Here is a 19,890-nt window from a genome sequence, read left to right on the forward strand (position 1 = left end):
TCCTCCACAGGAAAACACGTCTGTTATGTTCTATACGACACTGGTGACGGCATGTGCGTCACATGACAGGAATATGTTGTCGACCCACCCGACTTGTACACTTGGCGAATGGGTAAAAAGATTCTTCTACCTTGCCCGATTTAAGTTTTCTTGTGGATGTGATAATCACTCCCAAAAAAGTAGCGAACAGTCAGCTGCCAGCCAGGAGCCTCGTTAGCAGGAATACTCTCTCTTTCGTGCACTGTAGTCGACTGACGTCGTGTGTTTCGATGTTTGTTTAGGTGTAGCGTCCCCATACTACGGCGCAGTTACCTCGTATCGGACGGACAGATAATAATTGTCTGAAAATAAAAAATTAAACTTTTCACTCGAGGGAAGACTTGAACCAAGGACCTGTCATTCCGCAGCTGCTCACGCTAACCACGGGACCACGGCGCTCCTGCGCTCACACTCTCCTTGATGTTGCCTGTCTTGCCCATGGACTACTCAGTTTGTATATTTTGCTTATTTTTTTCATAGTTCCACACAACTTCTCCCTGTTTTCTCAGTTGATCTGTGTTCGGTTTTTCAAGGCCTATCCTGTGCCAACTTATAACTAAATCTGAGGGGGGTGCGATGGAGAGGTTGCCTTGTCAGAGAACACCAGGGAAAGTCGGAGAAAACTGCTACAACTCGCGATGAAGACTCCGTCTCTCGTGGCTGCTACAATACTCACAGTCGCCGTAAGATTTTCTGGAAACACTTGCAGAATGGGAAGGTATAACAACAGTGGCGGTATGATGATATCTTCTGAGTAACAAACTGGTCGCTTAGGGAGCGTCTTGAACACACAGGCAGGCGGCGAAATATTGCGCGTCGTTCGGACCGTGATAGTAGCAGATTCTCCCAGTATTATTAATTCGCGAAGAAATCACTATGCACTGTATTAATTAACACACTAATAGTTGTATGAAGGCCCAGGGATCCAACACCGAATAAAAGTTCGTAGACGATATTTACCTTCTTTTTCACAAATTACATTTTTTTATTCTTTATAATTGCGATTACAAGTTGTATCTCCCTTGCACTTCAAAATTACTTCTATATGCACACTTACCTGACCTCAAAAAATCACAACGTCCAATCCGCATTCCTTACCTCCAACAATTACAAAAAAAACATAATGCCTTTTTTTCACAGAAAAGAGCGTTGTCGTCACAGCAAAGAGCGTTGCCGTCTCAATTACGGCAGCGCATCATCGCTGGTACTCGCAGCGGGAATATTACAATAATATTATATTACGTAGGGGCATTACAGTTTCTAAACAAGTTGTGGATATCAGATGAGGCACATTTTGATGTCGCAGGTTATGTGAATAAACAGAACTACCGTTGCTGGTCAAACACAAATTCTAATGACGTTCACGTGCGCCCTTCACACGCTAGTAAAGTGACAGTATGGTGTGTTTTATCACATGGGATTATCGGACCGTATTTTTTCGAAAATGATCAGGGAAACACAATTACTGTCACTGCAGATCGTTACGTGGAGATGTTACGAACTTTCTTTACACCTGCATTGACCGACTTTTCAAACGTTCAAGAGGCCTGGTTTCAACAGGACGGAGCGACATCACACACTGCACGGCAATCGATGGAATATGTGCGAGAATTGTCCGGCAACCGTGTGAGTGATCTCACGATTCGGTAACATTCCCTGGCCCCCTAGATCGCCAGATTTATCCGTTTGTGACTTTTTCTTGTGGGGCTGCCTTAAGGGCAAAGTCTACACGACTCGAACAAGAACTGTGGATGATTAAAAACAGATAATTCGGGATCCAATTCACAGTATCCCAGCTGAGATGTGGCAGTGGTCAATGAGGAATCTCAACAGCAGATTTCACGAATGTATTCGTACAGGAGGACGCCATCAAAAGAACGTAATTTAAAAAAAAAATAAACATCAGTGTTTCGTAAATGATACTGATGTGTGAATGTTGCAATGACTCTTGCTTCCAAACATATCGTGTGCCCGCCGCTCTCTCGCTGGTTGTGTAGAACCAGCAGCTGATACACTCCCGTCATATCTCACGGTGAGCGTCGACAACATCGTCGCACGAAACACGTAAGTACACCACTGGCCCCCAATCTAGGTTGTTAGCATATCCTGCAGAAATACATGCTATTGTTGAGTATTTGTCCAATTTTAAAGTCAATTCGATTTCGAATGCAAATGAATTTAGGCAAACTGCAGTTTCAATGTGGTAGATGTTCATAAAAAACCAAACTATGCAGTATACATTACCATGGTTGGCAACACGACGTACTTTCTGCTCGCTCACAGCCAAACTTGTTTGACTGTGCCGCATCCAACGTTCCGTAGTGCTGTTCTTGAGCAACGTGGACGATAAAGTCTTCCACGGTGCAAGTCATGTGCAACAACAACAACCAGTACATAATAAAAGATCACAATCACGATTCAATCCAATTCTCCAACCCGCGACGTATTTATTTCTCTCGATACTATCTCCAAAACGCGTCTTTCCTCTGTAATTTATTCTTGCGATAACAACTGCAATCAGTCTAATGTGATTTATTTCGTTCTTTAGACTTTTAATTCTGGATTAATTTTCTTTCTCGTTTCGTCTGAATTTCGTCAGCTTGCTCCAAAACTGATTAAATGCTGGTAACGTTTTTCCGCGGTATTCTAATACGTTATAGGAGCCTTTATATTTTATGAAGTAATAGCTTTTTCATGAGATGAGAAAACATTTTATTTTCCAAGCACAGATCAAAAACTAACAACTCGTAACCAAGCCGACTACGGCAAAGATAAATGTCTATCAGCTGCAGCTTTCACCCGCTGTTTTCGGCGCAGTGGATAAATGACGTCGCCACATCAGCCCCCCTCCTTTTGAAGCCGGGTGCACCAGGTATGTGGGGAAACTTGCACTTGACTTTTCTACCAGCTCTCGTGAAAACATCTGGTGCAGGCAATGGCTGCTGCTGTTCTGCACTTGCTGCTTCGTTGTCCTCTTCTGAAACCGAGGGCTCGGCGAGACTCTCTGCTGTTTCCTTGGCCTCCACGTTTCAGGGTGATTTTGCAGACCGAGGAAGGAGTGTACCCTCTTCGGTGTAAGCAGGTTTAAGCCGCTCAATTGAGACTGTCTCTTCTTTACCATCCTTATCGATTTTGAAGCTGTGGCTTCCTCTTGTGATTACCCTGTATGGTCCAGAGTAAGGCGAAACAAGCGGCGGGCGCACCGTATCATCCCTAAGCCACACGTGGGACGTTGCTTGCAGGTCTTTATGTACAAACACTCTCCGGTCTCCATGTCTGACAGGGTTAGTGGGTTTGATGTTTCTCATTCTAACGCTGAGTTGTCTCGCGAATTGCGTGCGTAGCTCAGGGGCGAACGGCTGTGTAGATGCTGAAACGATAAATTCTCCAGGAACCCTCAATTGCTCGCCATAAACCAATTCTGCGGAAGAGCATTGTAAGTCCTCCTTCACGGCCGTTCTCAATCCGAGTAGGACCAGCGGTAGTGCTTCAGGCCATGACGTGGAACTACACATTAATGCAGCTTTGAGCGTGCGGTGTAGTCGTTCCACCATTCCATTACTAGATGGATGATAGCTTGTGGTGCGTAGGTGGTTGCACCCGCACAGTAGTAAAAGTTCATGGAAAAGTTGGCTTTCAAACTGCCTTCCGCGATCTGTTGTTATGTTTTGCGGAACGCCAAACCTGGAGAACCATGAATGCAACAGTGCTTTTGCAACCGACTCCCCAGAAATGTCTTGTATTACAACTACTTCTGGCCACCTGGTAAAACGATCAATGATTGTGAGCAAATAGCGTTGTTCTGAAGAACATGATAGCGGGCCCACAATGTCCACATGTATATGTGAAAATCTTGCAGATGTCGTCGGGAAGTCAGCAATAGGTGCAAAGACATGTCTGCTGATTTTATTACGCTGGCATGTTAGGCATCCACGCTCCCATGCACGACAATCTTTTTGTATTCCAGGCCACACTACTTTGGAGGAAACTAACTTGACTGTAGCTCGTACTCCTGGATGTGATATGTTATGTAGTGCACTATAAATCTCGCGACGATATTGTTCTGGTATGTAAGGTCGCTCCTTTCCTTTTGCTACATCACACCAAATTCCGTCTGGAACATTTGGGACAGACACACGTCTGAGCTGCAGCGCAGTTCTCTGTTCCTCTATTAGACGGCGCAAGAAAGGATCTTCTCGTTGTTTAGACGCTAACTCGGTCCAACGAATTGAATTTAAACTGGCACAATTCCTAGACAGGCAATCTGCGACCGGGTTGTCTTTTCCTGAAATGTGACGCACGCCAGTTGTGAACTGTGCAATGTACTCGACTTGCCTGCACTGACGTGGTGACTTGAGCTCTGTGTCTCGTCGAAATATAGCTACTAACGGCTTGTGATCGGTAAAAATTGCAAAGTGTCTCCCTTCGACAGATGTGCGAAAATGCTTTATGGCTAAGTAAATATCAAGCAACTCACGGTCAATAGCACTCCATTTTTGCTGCTGTCGAGTCAGGTTTTTAGAGAAAAATGCGAGCGGCTGCCATCTGCCATCAACTTCTTGCTGTAGCGCTGCACCCACTGCTGTTTGGCTCGCATCAACCATGAGCGCTAAAGGAGCGCTCAATCTTGGATGTCCCAGTAGTGTTGCCCGAGAAAGACATTTCTTTAAGTCATGGAAAGCTGCTTCAGCATCTGGACTCCATGAATTTTACGATTTCCTGTTGTATTTTTACCTGCAAGTAACGTTGTGAGTGGCTCTTGGGCGGCAGCTAATTTAGATAAGTGACGTCTGTAATAGTTGAGCATGCCTAAAAATCTGCGAAGTCCTTTGTAAGTTGTGGGAAGGGGCATTTGTTGTACTGCTTCAACCCGCTCAGGCAAAGGTGACAGGCCTGCTGCTGAAACCAAATATCCCAGGAACTTAACCTCGCGTTTTCCAAACCTGCACTTTGTTTCGTTAATAATTATGCCATACTGTGTCAGACGGCGGAAAAACTGCCGCAGATGTTCGACATGCTGATATGCAGAACCAGAGAATACTAAAATGTCGTCCATATAACAAAATACGAACGGTAATTCTCGAAGCACCTCATGCATGAATCTTTGCCATGTTTGGGCAGCGTTTCTGAGGCCAAATGGCATAAAATTGTACTCAAACAAACCGAATGGTGTGATAACTGCTGTTTTTTTAATGTCAGATGGAGCCATGGGAATCGGGGAAAATGATTTGGTGCAATCAATCACACTAAATATTTTGGCATTGCTAATCGTACTGTTAAAATCAGTCACATTGGGTAGTGGGTAGCGGTCGGGAATTGTGCGGGCATTGAGCGCCCTGTAGTCTCCACATACTCTCCATGAATTGTCTTTTTTACGGACCATGTGAATTGGAGATGCCCACGAACTATCAGACCTACTTAGAATACCTGTTTTTAGAAGTCTGTCGAACTCAGCTCGCGCCGCGAGCAGCTTCTCTGGAGGCAGACGCCGCGGGCGGAAGGCAACGGGTTGACCTCGTGTCGTGCTGATGTGGTGTTGAGTATTGTGTCTGCATTTCCTGGTTGCGTTGACGGGTTCGGTAAATGCTGGAAAGTCTTGAAGCAGTTTACGAAAAATTGATTCCTCCGACAGTGCCCTGATATTGCCTGCAGTATACGAATCGTTAAGACTGTCGGCTGTCTTCACACGTGTGCGCCCCGCTTAGTTGCCGATACGACATCGTATCACAATATCCCGACGCGGATGACGCGGTAGAGGAGCCGGAAATCTTCGTGCGGAAAGACACGGGCACATCGCACTGCACTTGAACCGACGCGGAAGACGCAGTAGGCAATATCCCTTCTGTGAGAACTGTCACCAAACGACGGTAAACCAGGTCGGGCATAAGTCGGTAGTTCCGTAAAAAGTCCGCCCCAATTATAGGGCTCGGCACATCAGCAACCACAAAAGTCCATTTTGGATGGAAGTTGGAATTTAGATGTAATGCCAACTGTTTCTCACCATAGGTAGATATTCTGGAATTGTTTGCCGCAGTCAGCACATGTTGCGTTGTTGTCGTGAGTATATCACCTCTCTTTCTTGGATAAACACTGACTTCTGAACCTGTGTCAATCAGAAACTTCTCACCTGAAGAGAGGTCCAACACGAACAATCGGTGTGATTGGTTGACTGCAGATACTGTGGCGTTTTCACCTCTTTGAATCACGCTATGACTCGGGCGCCTATGTTGTTGTTGACGAACGTTAGCTCCCTTTAACGCCCGCCTTGTAAGTTTGGGTAGCTGCAGGGTTGAATACATTGACGGGCAGTGTTACCGAAGCGTCTGTGGTACCAGCATAATTGATCTATCAAATCCTGCTGGATATCATTTCTTCGTCTTTTCCAACTGCGACTTCGTAGCTGCTGGTGGAGTGAAGTTACTTGCACGTTGAGTTTTGCCACTTGTGCTGCCAGTTGCTGTATGGTGGGTTCGGTCGATGAGCACTGCTGTTGGGGAGTATTATTGCATGTTCCTGGCTCACTGACGTCAAATTCCATCACACTACACGTTCTTGGGCCTCTATCCTGGCTGTAGTTGAATTCGGAACACGCAGAAACTTCGGTTAAGGTGTTTGCGATGGTGTCTGCCTTTTTTGCTAAGACTTGCAATGGTAAGTCTGCTTCTGCTGCAATGACGGCACGGATGTTGGCAGGAAGTTTACGAAGCCATATTAGACGTAAAGACTCTTCAGGTAGGAGTTCCGGGCCGCCTAATGAACGTAAGGCTTTGAGTACTTGTGACGGAGTCTTGTCGCCCAAATCTTCGTGTGCGAAAATTTTTTGTAGTCGCAAATCTGGTGACAACGTATAATGCTGTATGAGAGCTTCCTTTAGCACAAAGTAATTTTGTTGCAACAAGGTTTCTTCTACTTGCTCTATCACTTCTAAATTTAGATGTGAAACCACTATATTAAATTTGTCAATGTTGTTAGACACCCCACGCTGCCGAAATACGCATTCAGCCTGCGTAAACCAAAGCTGGGGGCGCGTCGGCCAGAACGCGGAAAGCTTAACATTTCCGTGTCGCGCGTAGGTACTCCCATCTTTTGCGTTAACATCTGTCGTTCCGTTTTGTGGCGAATCAAAGGGCGTGGACCGCGATCCTTGGTCGAACAGACTGTAGTCTTCAATCTTGATTCCACTGCACCATGCTTTTGTCTCTGAATTCATTATTCTCGTCGGTACATATATTTTCTTTATGCTTCTGCTACGATTTTTCGGGGTCACCACTATGGGAGCCTTTATATTTTATGAAGTAACAGCTTTTTCATGAGATAACATTTTTTTTCCAAGCACAGATCAAAAACTAACAAGAATATACAACTCGTAACCAAGCCGACTACGGCAAAGATAAATGTCTATCAGCTGCAGCTTTCACCCGCTGTTTTTGGCGTAGTGGATAAATGACGTCGCCACATCGTGAACATCGAGCGAATTTCTCATTTGCAACCCAAGCGGCAAATCGTTATAGTTTGTCATAAACAAAATATTGACTTGGGTTCAGAATCAAGTAATGGTTTTCGAAGGAGAACATCTTCCCGTTTGAATGTTACCTTTACTTTAAAAGCAACATAGATGAGTGTATACAGTATCCATATGTATGAGAACTTTTATTACGAACCTGTTCAAATACAATAGAAGTTTTTAAGTTGATAGAATTGAATGTTATTTCCTCGGGCGTTTCACAGAATTGTCAGGTTTTAAGCAGATCATTTGATTGTCGTAGTTTCTAGTACATAGCTTCTCGCGTATCCCTAGCGCTCGCACGACGAGTCTAATGTCACGTGATTGATCGAGAAAGTCAATATTGTATCGAGTGCTTCGGCATATCGATAAATCCCTTTCTCTTTGAACGCAAGCATTGTTTTCTACACACTACCGTTCGGGATCGTTCAAAATACCTTTTTATGAATATGAGACCTCAATGGACAAAGCTTCATCTGTAAATATAAGACGACCCTACATTCATCTATTAAACAATGTAAAAACGTTGACCTGAGCAGCAGTTACTCGATATGCGAATATAAGCGACCCTGTATTTCTCGGACAACCGATCTAGGAAAAGCCTCGTCTTATAACCGGATAAATGCGGTATTTGTTTTAGACTTTGCTCGTAAGTTTTGCATATAATGTCATAATGTTGTTAACTGAAACTTCCTGGCAGACTAAAACTGTTTGCTGGATCGGGACTCCAAATTGTGTTTCACGAGCAAGTGCTGTACGTATTGCAGCTTCAAGTCTGTTAATAACTCGTCTCCTATCTTCCATATTCCACATCTGTTCTCCTGCATGCTGTGTGCTGTTCCGTTTTTGTTGGTGGTGGCGTAGGTTTTCTGTTTACTGGATCCATGTGGGTTTATTGGCAGTGGCATTTCGTTGAGGGGAACAATCTTCGTGTAAGTTTTTACTGTGTTTAAGTCATTAATAAGAACAACATTCTCTACCCAAAACCATCTATGATCTAGTGGAGAACGTGTTAATTCGTGATATTTTATTTTGCTATCCTTTTTTCCCTAGTAACGTCACCCGCTTGGTTCTTAAGCCTTGTATCTGTCACATAAATGACGTCAACGCTCTGTCGGCATGGTATCGCACTGTTAACTCGCCACTTACGATTTTCACTTGTAAGAAATGATTTCAAAAAAACTGTCAAGTGATAGTGCAATGAATAACAGCATCAGCTCACTAACATTGTTGCCAGCAGTTGAAATCCACAGATTCGTATGAATCTAGGTTTATAACTCATTTTGTTTTATTTCAGCGCTTGCGAACATATCTGACAGACATCCACATGACAACTCCTTCCACCTCGCCGCGGGCTGAAGGCCCACCCGACAGCAAAATGGCTTCAGGCTGCAATTACAGAGGCAGGCGCCACGTGCCCGCTGAAGGCAGCGTGATGTGGCATACGGGCATCAATGACTTACCAGACGAACTGCTGCTAATGATCTTGTCCCACGTGGCTTTCACCGATCTACTGGATGTGGTACCGAACGTGTGCCGTCGTTGGAAAAAGCTGTCTCAAGATTCCAAGTTGTGGGCTGACAGGGAATTCAATATTGGGTAAGAAACCTACTAATACATAAAACGCGAATTGTTCTGCTTTTAAAAAATATTGTGGGGTGATACCTTTATTTATTATATTGTAACGTTGACGTTGAAAACTTTGCATTTAAACATACTGTCAGGTCAACTCATTGGAGTAATCTGGTTTTAACCGAAAATGTATTCCAGTTTTAGAATACTGTTTTCCTTTTTTTTTTTTTTGTATTTGTTAGATTGAGAGAGTGTTGGGTAGATGTGGTAGAGGCACTTGGTATGTGTGTATGCTATTAATTCCACGTTAATCTTTTTCCCTCTGCCACCTATGAGCCAGTGTGTATAGCAATCTCTTTACCTTTCTATTTTGGTCCTTTAGGTTTGTATGTGAGCGTGTATCTGTTCATTTATCCTCGCCCTCATTTTTATCCCGATGGAGTTTTAGAAAAGTGTGAACGATCTGGTCTGGAGGGACAGTTTAAATTCAGCTCCAGTTCAGCTGGAACGAAACATGCCACTTCTCGCAAAAAAATTACAATCGGAATCGTGTTTTATAGCAACTGAGGTGAGTTCTGCCACGAGCATACGGTATGTGTAAAAAATCTGGGAATACTTAATAAAACTGAACCCACCCATTGCGCCCAGTGACAGAGGCCACCTGTTTGAGGGCTGTGACGTACGAAAAGTACTTTCTGATTGTCACAGTATAGGTGCCTTGGACGAATACGGTATCATCGTCTGGGATGCTCTAATTCCTAACACCTTCAGATATATCGAAAACTCGAAAATATTTGACCGTTGTGGAGAAAAATAGGATTGTCATTGGGGTCATAAATACAGTGATGGAAAAAAATCGCAGCACCGAAAATTAATTACTGTAGAGTAATGAAATTTTGGCCATACATCTGTCTAGGTAACATATTTAACTGATTAACATTTCGAGATCACAGATTAATTTTAGCAAGAGAGAAACCTTTGCAAATGTGAAATGCCGGTACATTAATAACCGGTGTAACCACCAGAATAATTTCTAACACGCAAACGTGCGTTCGTGGTGTTGTAGAGGTGCCAGATGCCAATTTGTTAGACGGAGTTCCTCGCCTGTTGCACTCGGCTGCTCAACACGGGGGTGGTTAATGCAGTTTGTGGCCGATGCTGGAGTCGTCATCTCGTGACGTCCCGTACGTGCTCGATCGGAGAAAGATGTGGCGATCGAGCAGGCCGAGACGACACGTCGACACTGTGTGGAGCCTGTCGGATTACGACAGCGGTATACGGGCGTGTGTTATCCTTTTGGAAAACACCTTCTGGAATGGTGTTCACGAATGGCAGCACAACAGGTCGAGCACTGAGGCAGAATCAGCTCGATCAGACAACACTTGGCAACACTGAAGTCGCAGGAGGTGGTGGTGGTTTGAGGTAAGTGAAGTGCACGTGAGACAGTGTCTGGCTCTCAGCTGTCCTCGAACTAACCAATTTGTAACAGTTCATCGTGGCATTGTGCTGCTCAAATTAGTGCTGCAGACGCACGTACCGAACACGACGGCCTTCCCCTCGGCAGTGCCACACGGTCGTCTGAAGCGCGGTCTTCTCCCAATTGTACATTCTCTCGACCACCACTGCCAGTGATCAGTGTACAGTGGCTACATTCCTGCCGAGTATTTCTGCAATACCACAGAAGTAACATCCAGTTTCTTGTAGCCGTCTTACACGACCTCACTCAAATTCACCGAGGTGTCGATACATCCTTGTCGTCTTTAAGCCTTTCGTGACTGACGTCAACCCGCCGTGTCCGATCTCGAAGGTACCTAGAGCTCACAACAGTTAGAGTGCGTGTCTGAAGCAAATCTGATTCGCATCCTCACAGTGGCGTCACTGGTGCCACTGCTACGCGACTGGTGTGAAGTCTGGACAGGTGACATCTTTCAGATATACAAACACGCCTTCCAACTTTCATTTATGTAGGACAACTCACACTGGGTGTCGAGATTTTTTTATCCGTCAGTGTATTATGACTCAGTTATTAGCATCCAGATAGGCTATATTTGATTCTGTCTTACTTTCTGAGGTTACTCACTGTAATATGACACTATTTAGCATGTCTGTGGCCTAGTTTTGACTGAAGGAGAAGAAAGTGCATGAAGTAATTTTTAGCCATAATACTGCCTGGTGCACTGAGAAATAAATTCTCTCGGTACCCTTGTGCAGATTTTATTCGTTTACATTACAGCAGTATAGGCTTTTATAATTTCTGATTTTTAAAAAGATATTTAGCCTTGTTTACTATGACCAATTTGTATAAACATTTTACCTGCAATTGTAAGCAAGATCTTTTCTATGGCTTTAGTGTTTGTCATGTTTCTCTTTGTGAATAAATCTGGAAACCTATCACAATCCCATCCACCTGCTGTGGGCTGTGTATGCTAGCCGTTTCTATTTGTACATTTCTTTTCTCAGTAGTACATGAAGTGTGAGCAACTGTGGCTGCTACGTATTTACTGCATGATGCATCTGTGTAGGCTCGAGCCCATTCTAGTAGACGTGGACGGTGCCGCTTATCTGAAAAGGCAATCTGCTGCATATTTATGCAGATGTATGTACTTCTTGTCAGACTGAGCTGGTCATTTGTTTTTGAATACATCTCAGCTATTCTTACAGTAATGTGTTTTTTAAATGCATCATTGGAGGAGAAATAAAATAAAAAATCCAGTTTTGCAACCAGTACTGTTCGTTCATTTGTATTCAAGATTTCGTAATATTCGAAACTTTCTTTAAATGTACAGAAAAGTAAAATTACGTACTTAAGAAAACACACGAATGTGGTATTCTACGAGTACGACATCCCTGAGTTATTATTGGAATCGTTCAACTCGTACAAACACTTCTTTAACCATTTGTGGGAATCTGAAATGGGGTGACCACATAGGCAATTGGAAGTAAAGCAGATGGTATATTTAATTTCACTGGGAAATTGCAATCAAATTCCAAATAATATTGCTTACATACATCATTCGATCCATCTTAGAGCATTACTCGAGTGTGTGGGACCCAAACCAAATGTGACTAACAGCTGATATTAAACTATACAAAGTAGAATAACATGAACGAACAGATTTTTTCGTGTATTATTTAGAATCCAATTGCTTCAGTATTGCTGTCGATGTATATTCATGATACTGTTGCTTCATATATTGTTATTATTAATATTGTATTGCTAGTAATGATGATGGTGATGATGATGATAATTGTTATTACCACCATCACTATCACCAGAACCACTACCAACGGATGAAAGGATCCAGTGGCAATACACGGGACTCACGCTTGGGACAATGACAATTCAAAACTGTTTCCAGTCATCCATATTCAGGCTTTGCACGATTTCATTAAATCTACTGAGGCAAACGATGAGACAGTTCCTTTGAATGTGCATAGCTAATTTTCTTCCCCATTCTGCTCCTGTACACATCTTCAGAAACCACTCCCCACACCCGGCCATTTCCCTCCTACATTCAGCCGCTCAGTCGGCATCCTGCCGTGCTAGTTAGAGGTTCGTGCTGTACTCCGTTGAGTTACTGTGACAGTTTGAAATTTCAGCGTTAATTGAAAATGCCGCGAAGTGTGAAGTTTCTGACTGCAAAAAACTGTACACCGATAGAAATCTATCGGCAGCTTTGTGAAGTGTATGGGGACAACATAATCACTGAAGGTGGAGTGCGTCAATGGGTCATAATATTTAAAAATGGCCGAACTAACGTTCACGACGAAGAGCGAAGAGGAAGACCCAGCATAGTGACTGCCGAACTTGTCGGAAAATTCGATGCCGCGGTCCGTGAAAACCGTAATTTCACAGTAACGGAACTCTCTATGAGTTTTCCACAAATTTCACGAAGTTTGTTGCATGAAATCATTACCGAAAAGCTTGGTTACCACAAGTTTTTCGCAAGATGGATACCAAAAATCTTGACAGAGATTCACAAAAATCAGCGAATGGCTGCAGCGTTAACGTTTTTGGACGCTTACGAGAAAGATGGCGACTCATTACTCGATCGCATCGTTACTGGTGACGAAACGTGGGTTAAGCGTGTGAACTGTGAGACAAAATTGCGGTGAATGCAGTGGGGGCACACAAATTTCCCCCAAAAACCCAAGAAATGCATGCAGACAATGTCGGCAAGGAAGGTGATGGCGACTGTCTTTTGGGACAGAAAAGGTGTGATTTTTGTGGATTTCCTGGAAAGAGGCACTACAGTAAACTCTCAAAGGTATTGCCAAACTCTGCACAACCTCAGAAGAGCAATACGAAACGAGCGCAGGGAAAAGTTGGGCTCAAAGCTCTTGCTGATTCGTGACAACGCCCGGGCCCACACGGCAAATGCCACTCGTGAAGTTCTCGAATCTTTTAAGTGGGAGTTGTTTCCTCATCCGCCGTACGGTCCTGACCTGGCACCGAGCGACTTCCACTTATTCCCAGCAATGAAGAAATGGTTGGCTATGCAGCATTTTGATGACGACGCACAGCTTCGAGAAGAGGTAACCACGTGGTTGAAGCCGCAGGCGGCCGAATTTTACGATGAAGGAATTTCTCAGCTCGTCCATCGCTACGATAAGTGTCTTAATTTAAATGGCAACTATGTAGAAAAGTAGTATTTAAGTGTGGCTTTCATCTGTATATAATAAAAAAGTTTTCCAATACTTTATTTATTTTTAAATTCCAAAACGTAATGTACTTTGTGGATAGCCCTCGTACTAAATCATCTGGTAGGGGCCTTCTGATTGACCAGGTTCTCTCCAGTCTTGATCTGTCTCTTGCCAAAGAGAGCTGTCCTAACCATATCATTGTTGCCTGTGGCACTTTTTCAGCTGTCGACCTTGCGCTCTCTTCCCCAAACTGATGGACTTGCTACAGTGATTGCTACGTGACAGTCTTTCTGACAGTGACCACTTTGTAGTGATTTGCCACTTCCTGGTCATTGTCGAATGGTGGCTGATGCTTAATGACCAGTTTTCATCCAATATGTAGGGTGAGTTCATTCATTTGTTTGCAAAGGAAGGCCAATGTTGTTTGCCCCATTTTGTCCGGTCGGCAACACGCTTTGATGACAGAACCGAGGTCCACATCCTGCAGTCTTTCTCAAACGATTTTACAGAGACTGTTTGGTAAAAAACTTGCATTTTTGTGTTAAATATATCTTTTATGTCAGATTCGTGATGATGTGCCCATCATTTCATTGTTGGTCATTGTTATTGTGATATTGCACGAACTTCGAAAAAGTTTGTAATGAAAACTGGGGGTCGCTATGATTTTGCGTGTGGGCCGTACTGCATAATATGTAGCCGTGTATGAAATTTAGCTGACGTATTGAATTTTTCTTTAGACTTTGGTGTAGGTCTTTACTTGTAACCAGTCTGAAAAAAATTGATCTGGTGTAGCACACTCTTTTGCAACCCGCAACATTCCTCATATTTTTCAAACAGTTTCAGTTGTTGAAATGTTGTTGGCAAATGATAGCGAACAAAGAGGAGAATATTTTTCCAAATGGTTATTGTGCAAAACTTCATTATCTACCTTGTTATTTCCACTAACTACAGACTTTTTTGACGAAAGAGTGTAATTCTTAAGGGCCATCGATAGCTGGTGAAACGAGATATGCCGTTGGGTTTTGAAACAGCATCAGTGAAGACATTACACATTTATTTTTGTAGTGAGGATGTGCTTTTTCATTAGCTATTGACTTGACTTTACTTTTCTTCAATTCCTCAATTAATAAAACTACAGTTTCAGAATTCTCTTGCAGCTGCATGTGCACAGCATGTAAGTGAGGAGAATAAATGTGTAGGTTTTACTCAAAACTTGCAAGATGTGATGCTTCTCTAAAAGTTACAAATGGCTAAAAAGCCTGGTGAAAACCAAATCACTGCTTTTTTTGCATTTTCAGCGGAATTCTTTCTAGACACTAACCAAAGCAGAGGTGACAGTAGATCTTTTTGAATGCTCACTATACAAGTGTGGGCACCGAGAGGCTCCACTTAATACTTACAAAAAATGTGAGTGTAGAATTTAGTTTAGAACAGCACTTCCCTCCACTGCTCGGCATTCCCCGTACAGTACGTGCCTGCAACCCCCATCACTATTGCCCCTCCATCCGTGCTGTGCCGATTGCGCATTTATCAGCCACGTTATTTTGCACGCACTCTACCACTTTGTCCCCTCTGTCGAGAGGGCATCGGCAAAGCCTCGGACACTACCACCCGTGCTATTGGAGCTGTTATTCCCCTCTCCACGAGTCCCCCCTACCTCTGGCTGCTGCTAAAGTGGACCAAAGACACTGCAGTGGCTACTCAGCTGTGAAAGTGTACTGCAACGTCTCTGATGACATTCCATCACGACAAATTATACGATGACGCTTTCGCCGATTGAGAACTCTTCGGGCTCTTCACTCGTCACGTGATGTGACCCCAGATCCTGATTCAATTCGTCATCCGATTATCCAATGCACTTTTCTGCTATTCCTAGAAAGTATTTTCCATTCACAATGTTGAGATAATATAGTTAGCCCAACCCTCGAACTAGACAGAATCCTAGCCATTTCTTGAAGGATTATGTAGTTTCCAAAATAAGTTTCTTCTTATGCTCATCTATAATTAATCATACATCATCCAAAATTGCAATTTTGTGGTTTGAAAGCTCACAAGTAAGACCTATGTTGAGCATTAATAACACATGTACTTCCTTCACAAATCATGCCAACTCATATACAATTAAACCTCCTGGATTCAATATATTATGCCCAAACTGAGACTCAGACAGGATAATGGGGATCTCTTTCCTTAAAAACCTTAAAATGTTTCTACCTATGCTTTGGAACTCGGTGCACCTCTAAGGATGGCAGTATGTGTATCTTATGTTTCTGTGTCTGAGCAGATATTTCCTCTCAAAAAGCTGCTACAACCGCCACCCCATCTCGGAAGATGTCTTTCTTTGATAGAATTCGTCACGTGCAAATATAACTTAACAACCCCAAACAATAACTGTACTCTTGCCCATGACATTTTATAATTTTCGGTTGCAAGTATGATTTGTTTGTTGGAAGACATAGGGGCACACAACTCCTCTGGAGTGGTGTATATTACCACTGTCGAAACGAGGGACTCGTTGCATTGGCATAGCGAGGTGGAATGAAATCACAAATTGCATTGGCACAGCGAGGTGAAATGAAAGAATAAATTGACCAGATGAGAGTAGGACTTGGACACTGAGGGTTCCATACAGACTTATTTATGTATATGAAACAGTTTATTCATTTATCAATCTAGAATATTAGTGACTTGTGCCTGGTATTGACATTGATACTTGCAAGGTATGAGTCCCAGAGATTCCAAGACTTCCAGGAATGTTTTAATTTCATGTTTGAAATGGCAAAAGAAATATATTTTTCATATAACAAAATTACAAATCCATAATTTTCTTTTTTTTCCCTTTATTTATGCTGCGAAAATATGCTTTTTGCCAACTTTCATAACTCTACGTCAATGAGGAGTACCCTAAATTTTAATGAGCGAGTTTGCGAGTATCAAAATTTGTGATGTAAATAATCTGTAATAATATGTAATAAATAATAAATCTTTGGATTACATTGACTTAGAAGCTTACATTCTTCACACTGCCGAGGGACTGTAGACATTAAGGTGTGACAAATTTCAACTTGATATGTGTACACATATCTAAGAAAAAGGGATTTTAACAGATTGTGGACAGTCAGTCTGTCTGATAACAAGAGACAAATAAAATGTTTTTCATGTGATATAATTGCAAATTAACAATTTTTGGAGTTTTTTCCTTTGGTTGTGCTGTAAAAACTTGCTTCATGCAAAATTCCATGATTCTGCATCCTATAGGTTTCGATGAGTAAGTTTGTGAGTATCAAACTTGCAACGTAAATGGCCATATCTTTTTATTGCACTGACATAGAAGTTTATTGCTCCAGTGGGTGTGTAGCACACTTTGTACACATGTGACGAATAGTTGTCTTTACGTTACTGAGGTAAACGTGTATGTGCAAAATCAGAGTTTAATCTTAGTGTTATTAAACAGTGATAAAATAAACTTACATTATATGAGCTAAATCACTGTTTAATTAAACAATAATAAAAGAAAACCTTCCTCCGTGTCATGCTGTTGCCACGTACAAGTGTTACCCCACAGTGATGGCCCACTCGAAGCATTACACGGCACAGTCGGGTCAGGTCCGTGCGACCCACACTTGATTACTAATTATCTCGTAGGTAACTGCCCGATTGTGGGATTGTGCTGCTGGCTCAGAATCTGGGCATTTTCTTGCTTGAATCGTAATTTTTTTTCATCTAGGTTGCTGTTTATTTTATATTAGTGCTGCTCTTTCGGCTGTACGACAACACAACTTATTACTGTGTTAGCTGAAGAAACAGTGAAGGAATAGATATGGACTTCAAATTGTAAAACTAGGGAACAGAACAAAACAATATCATTTGCGATCGGTGCACTTTATGCGCAGGCACGCCATTTCGAGGGTTAAATTTTTTTCTTCACCGAGGGACGGTAGATGGTAATATGTGAGATAAATTTGAAGTGGATATGACTACGCATTGCAAAAAAAAAAAAAAAAGGTTTTTAACAGTCTGACACAGACAGACAGTTGGACAATAGAGTGAAACAGTAAGGGCTTCCGCTTTTAGCAATTGAGGTACAGAACTGTAAAGATAAAGGTACTTCAAATGATCTTTTCGTTCTATTGCCACGTGAAGGAACCGGTAGCTCTGAGAGGTAGTGTTGTTCTTGTTCTTCCATTTTTGTGTCTGTGTTTGTTGCCATTTAATTTTTTTATCTGTTTACTTCTGGTTTTATGAGAGCATAGCTTCAATTATACATGCTAAAATAGGTTACTACACACTGTTTGCAAATTGTCAGAGATACTATTTGCGAATGAACTATCGACACATTACTATGTCGCAGGGCCCTGTGGCAGTGCTACCTGGATGACCGTAAGGGTGGTGGGAACGAGCAGGAAGCAATAGAGATCTTCCGAAACATCCCGAACCTGTGTATAGTGCGCATGTGGTTCAATGTCAACCCCCTCGTCATCCAGGAGCTCTGCGATCACTGCCCGAGGCTCGCGGAGTTGCACCTCCATCCCAGTCAGAAGCTCACCTACTCGGTAAGTGTCACATCTTTTAAAGTGTAAGGTAAGTAAACCTGCCAGTGGTTACGCAGGGCAGCTGTTCACATCTCAGGAGATACACAAATTTTCCCTGGCCTTCGTTAGATCATTAGGGGCATCGTGGAAAGGCAGTGGACACGGTGTGTAAATTTTCTGACGTTTACGGTTCAAAATCGACCACTTTACAGTTTGTACTAGTAAAGTATCAGCATATTTATTTCTGAAATTGGTAACTGTCAGAGAATTTCAGTATCTGTATCCGTAGCCTCTGTAAACGCCACAGCTGGAAACAAAACTACAGTCAGAGCACACTTTCTCATTTCTGTTATACACTGCCACCAGCAGCACTCCGAGCAGACATAAAGCTGAGCCTCTGGATACAGTATCGGATGAGTGAGAATAGTTTGTACTGACTTGTAATATAATTTTTGCAATAGGAAATGTGTGTGGTGCCATAAATATCGGCAGTCACTAAATGCCTTACTTTCATAAGGGCCTGAAATGTACGAAACGGAACAGTTGTTGTTGTTGTGGTCTTCAGTCGTGAGACTGGTTTGATCCAGCTCTCCATGCTACTCTATCCTGTGCAAGCTTCTTCATCTCCCAGTACCTACTGCAGCCTACATCCTTCTAAATCTGCTTAGTGTATTCATCTCTTGGTCTCCCTATACGATTTTTACCCTCCACGCTGCCCTCCAATGCTAAATTGGTGATCTCTTGATGCCTCAGAACATGTCCTACCAACCGATCCCTTCTTCTAGTCAAGTTGTGCCACAAACTTCGCTTCTCCCCAATTCTATTCAATACCTCCTCATTAGTTACGTGATCTACCCACCTAATCTTCAACATTCTTCTGTAGCACCACATTTCGAAAGCATCTATTCTCTTCTTGTCCAAACTATTTATTGTCCATGTTTCACTTCCATACAAATACTTTCAGAAACGACTTCCTCACGCTTAAATCTATACTCGATGTTGACAAATTCCTCTTCTTCAGAAACGCTTTCCTTGCCATTGCCAGTCTACATTTTATATCCTCTCTACTTCGACCATCATCAGTTATTTTGCTCCCCAAATAGCAAAACTCATTTACTACTTTAAGCATCTCATTTCCTAATCTAATTCCCACAGCACCACCCGATTTAATTAGACTACATTCCATTATCCTCGTTTTGCTTTTGTTGATGTTCAATTTTATATCCTCCTTTCAAGACACTGTCCATTCCGTTCAGCTGCTCTTCCAGGTCCTTTGCTGCCTCTGAGAGAATTACAATGTCATCGGCGAACGTCAAAGTTTTTATTTCTTCTCCATGGATTTTAATTCCTACTCCGAATTTTTCTTTTGTTTCCTTCACTGCTTGCTCAATATACAGATTAAATAACATTGGCGAGAGGCTACAACCCTGTCTCACTCCTTTCCCAACCACTGCTTCCCTTTGATGCCCCTTGACTCTTATAACTGCCATCTGGTTTCTATACAAATTGTAAATAGCCTTTCGCTCCCTGTTTTTTACCCCTGTCACATTCAGAATTTGAAAGAGAGTATTCCAATCAACTTTGTCAAAAGCTTCCTCT

The 19,890-nt window shown here is 42.6% G+C and overlaps 1 protein-coding gene across 1 annotated transcript in view; it reads left to right on the forward strand.

Moving 5' to 3' along the window:
* The window catches only part of LOC126418620 (uncharacterized), a 155,849-nt gene that overhangs the window by 14,200 nt on the left and 121,759 nt on the right, over positions 1-19,890 (forward strand). The window contains exons 2-3 of the mRNA XM_050085462.1: positions 8,841-9,142; positions 18,111-18,312. Of these exons, the coding sequence (XP_049941419.1) occupies positions 8,871-9,142; positions 18,111-18,312 (474 nt within the window). The 5' untranslated portion in view covers positions 8,841-8,870. The remainder of the gene's footprint in view (positions 1-8,840; positions 9,143-18,110; positions 18,313-19,890) is intronic.

This window comes from Schistocerca serialis, chromosome 9 (genome assembly GCF_023864345.2).
Source record: "Schistocerca serialis cubense isolate TAMUIC-IGC-003099 chromosome 9, iqSchSeri2.2, whole genome shotgun sequence".
Lineage (NCBI taxonomy): Eukaryota > Metazoa > Arthropoda > Insecta > Orthoptera > Acrididae > Schistocerca > Schistocerca serialis.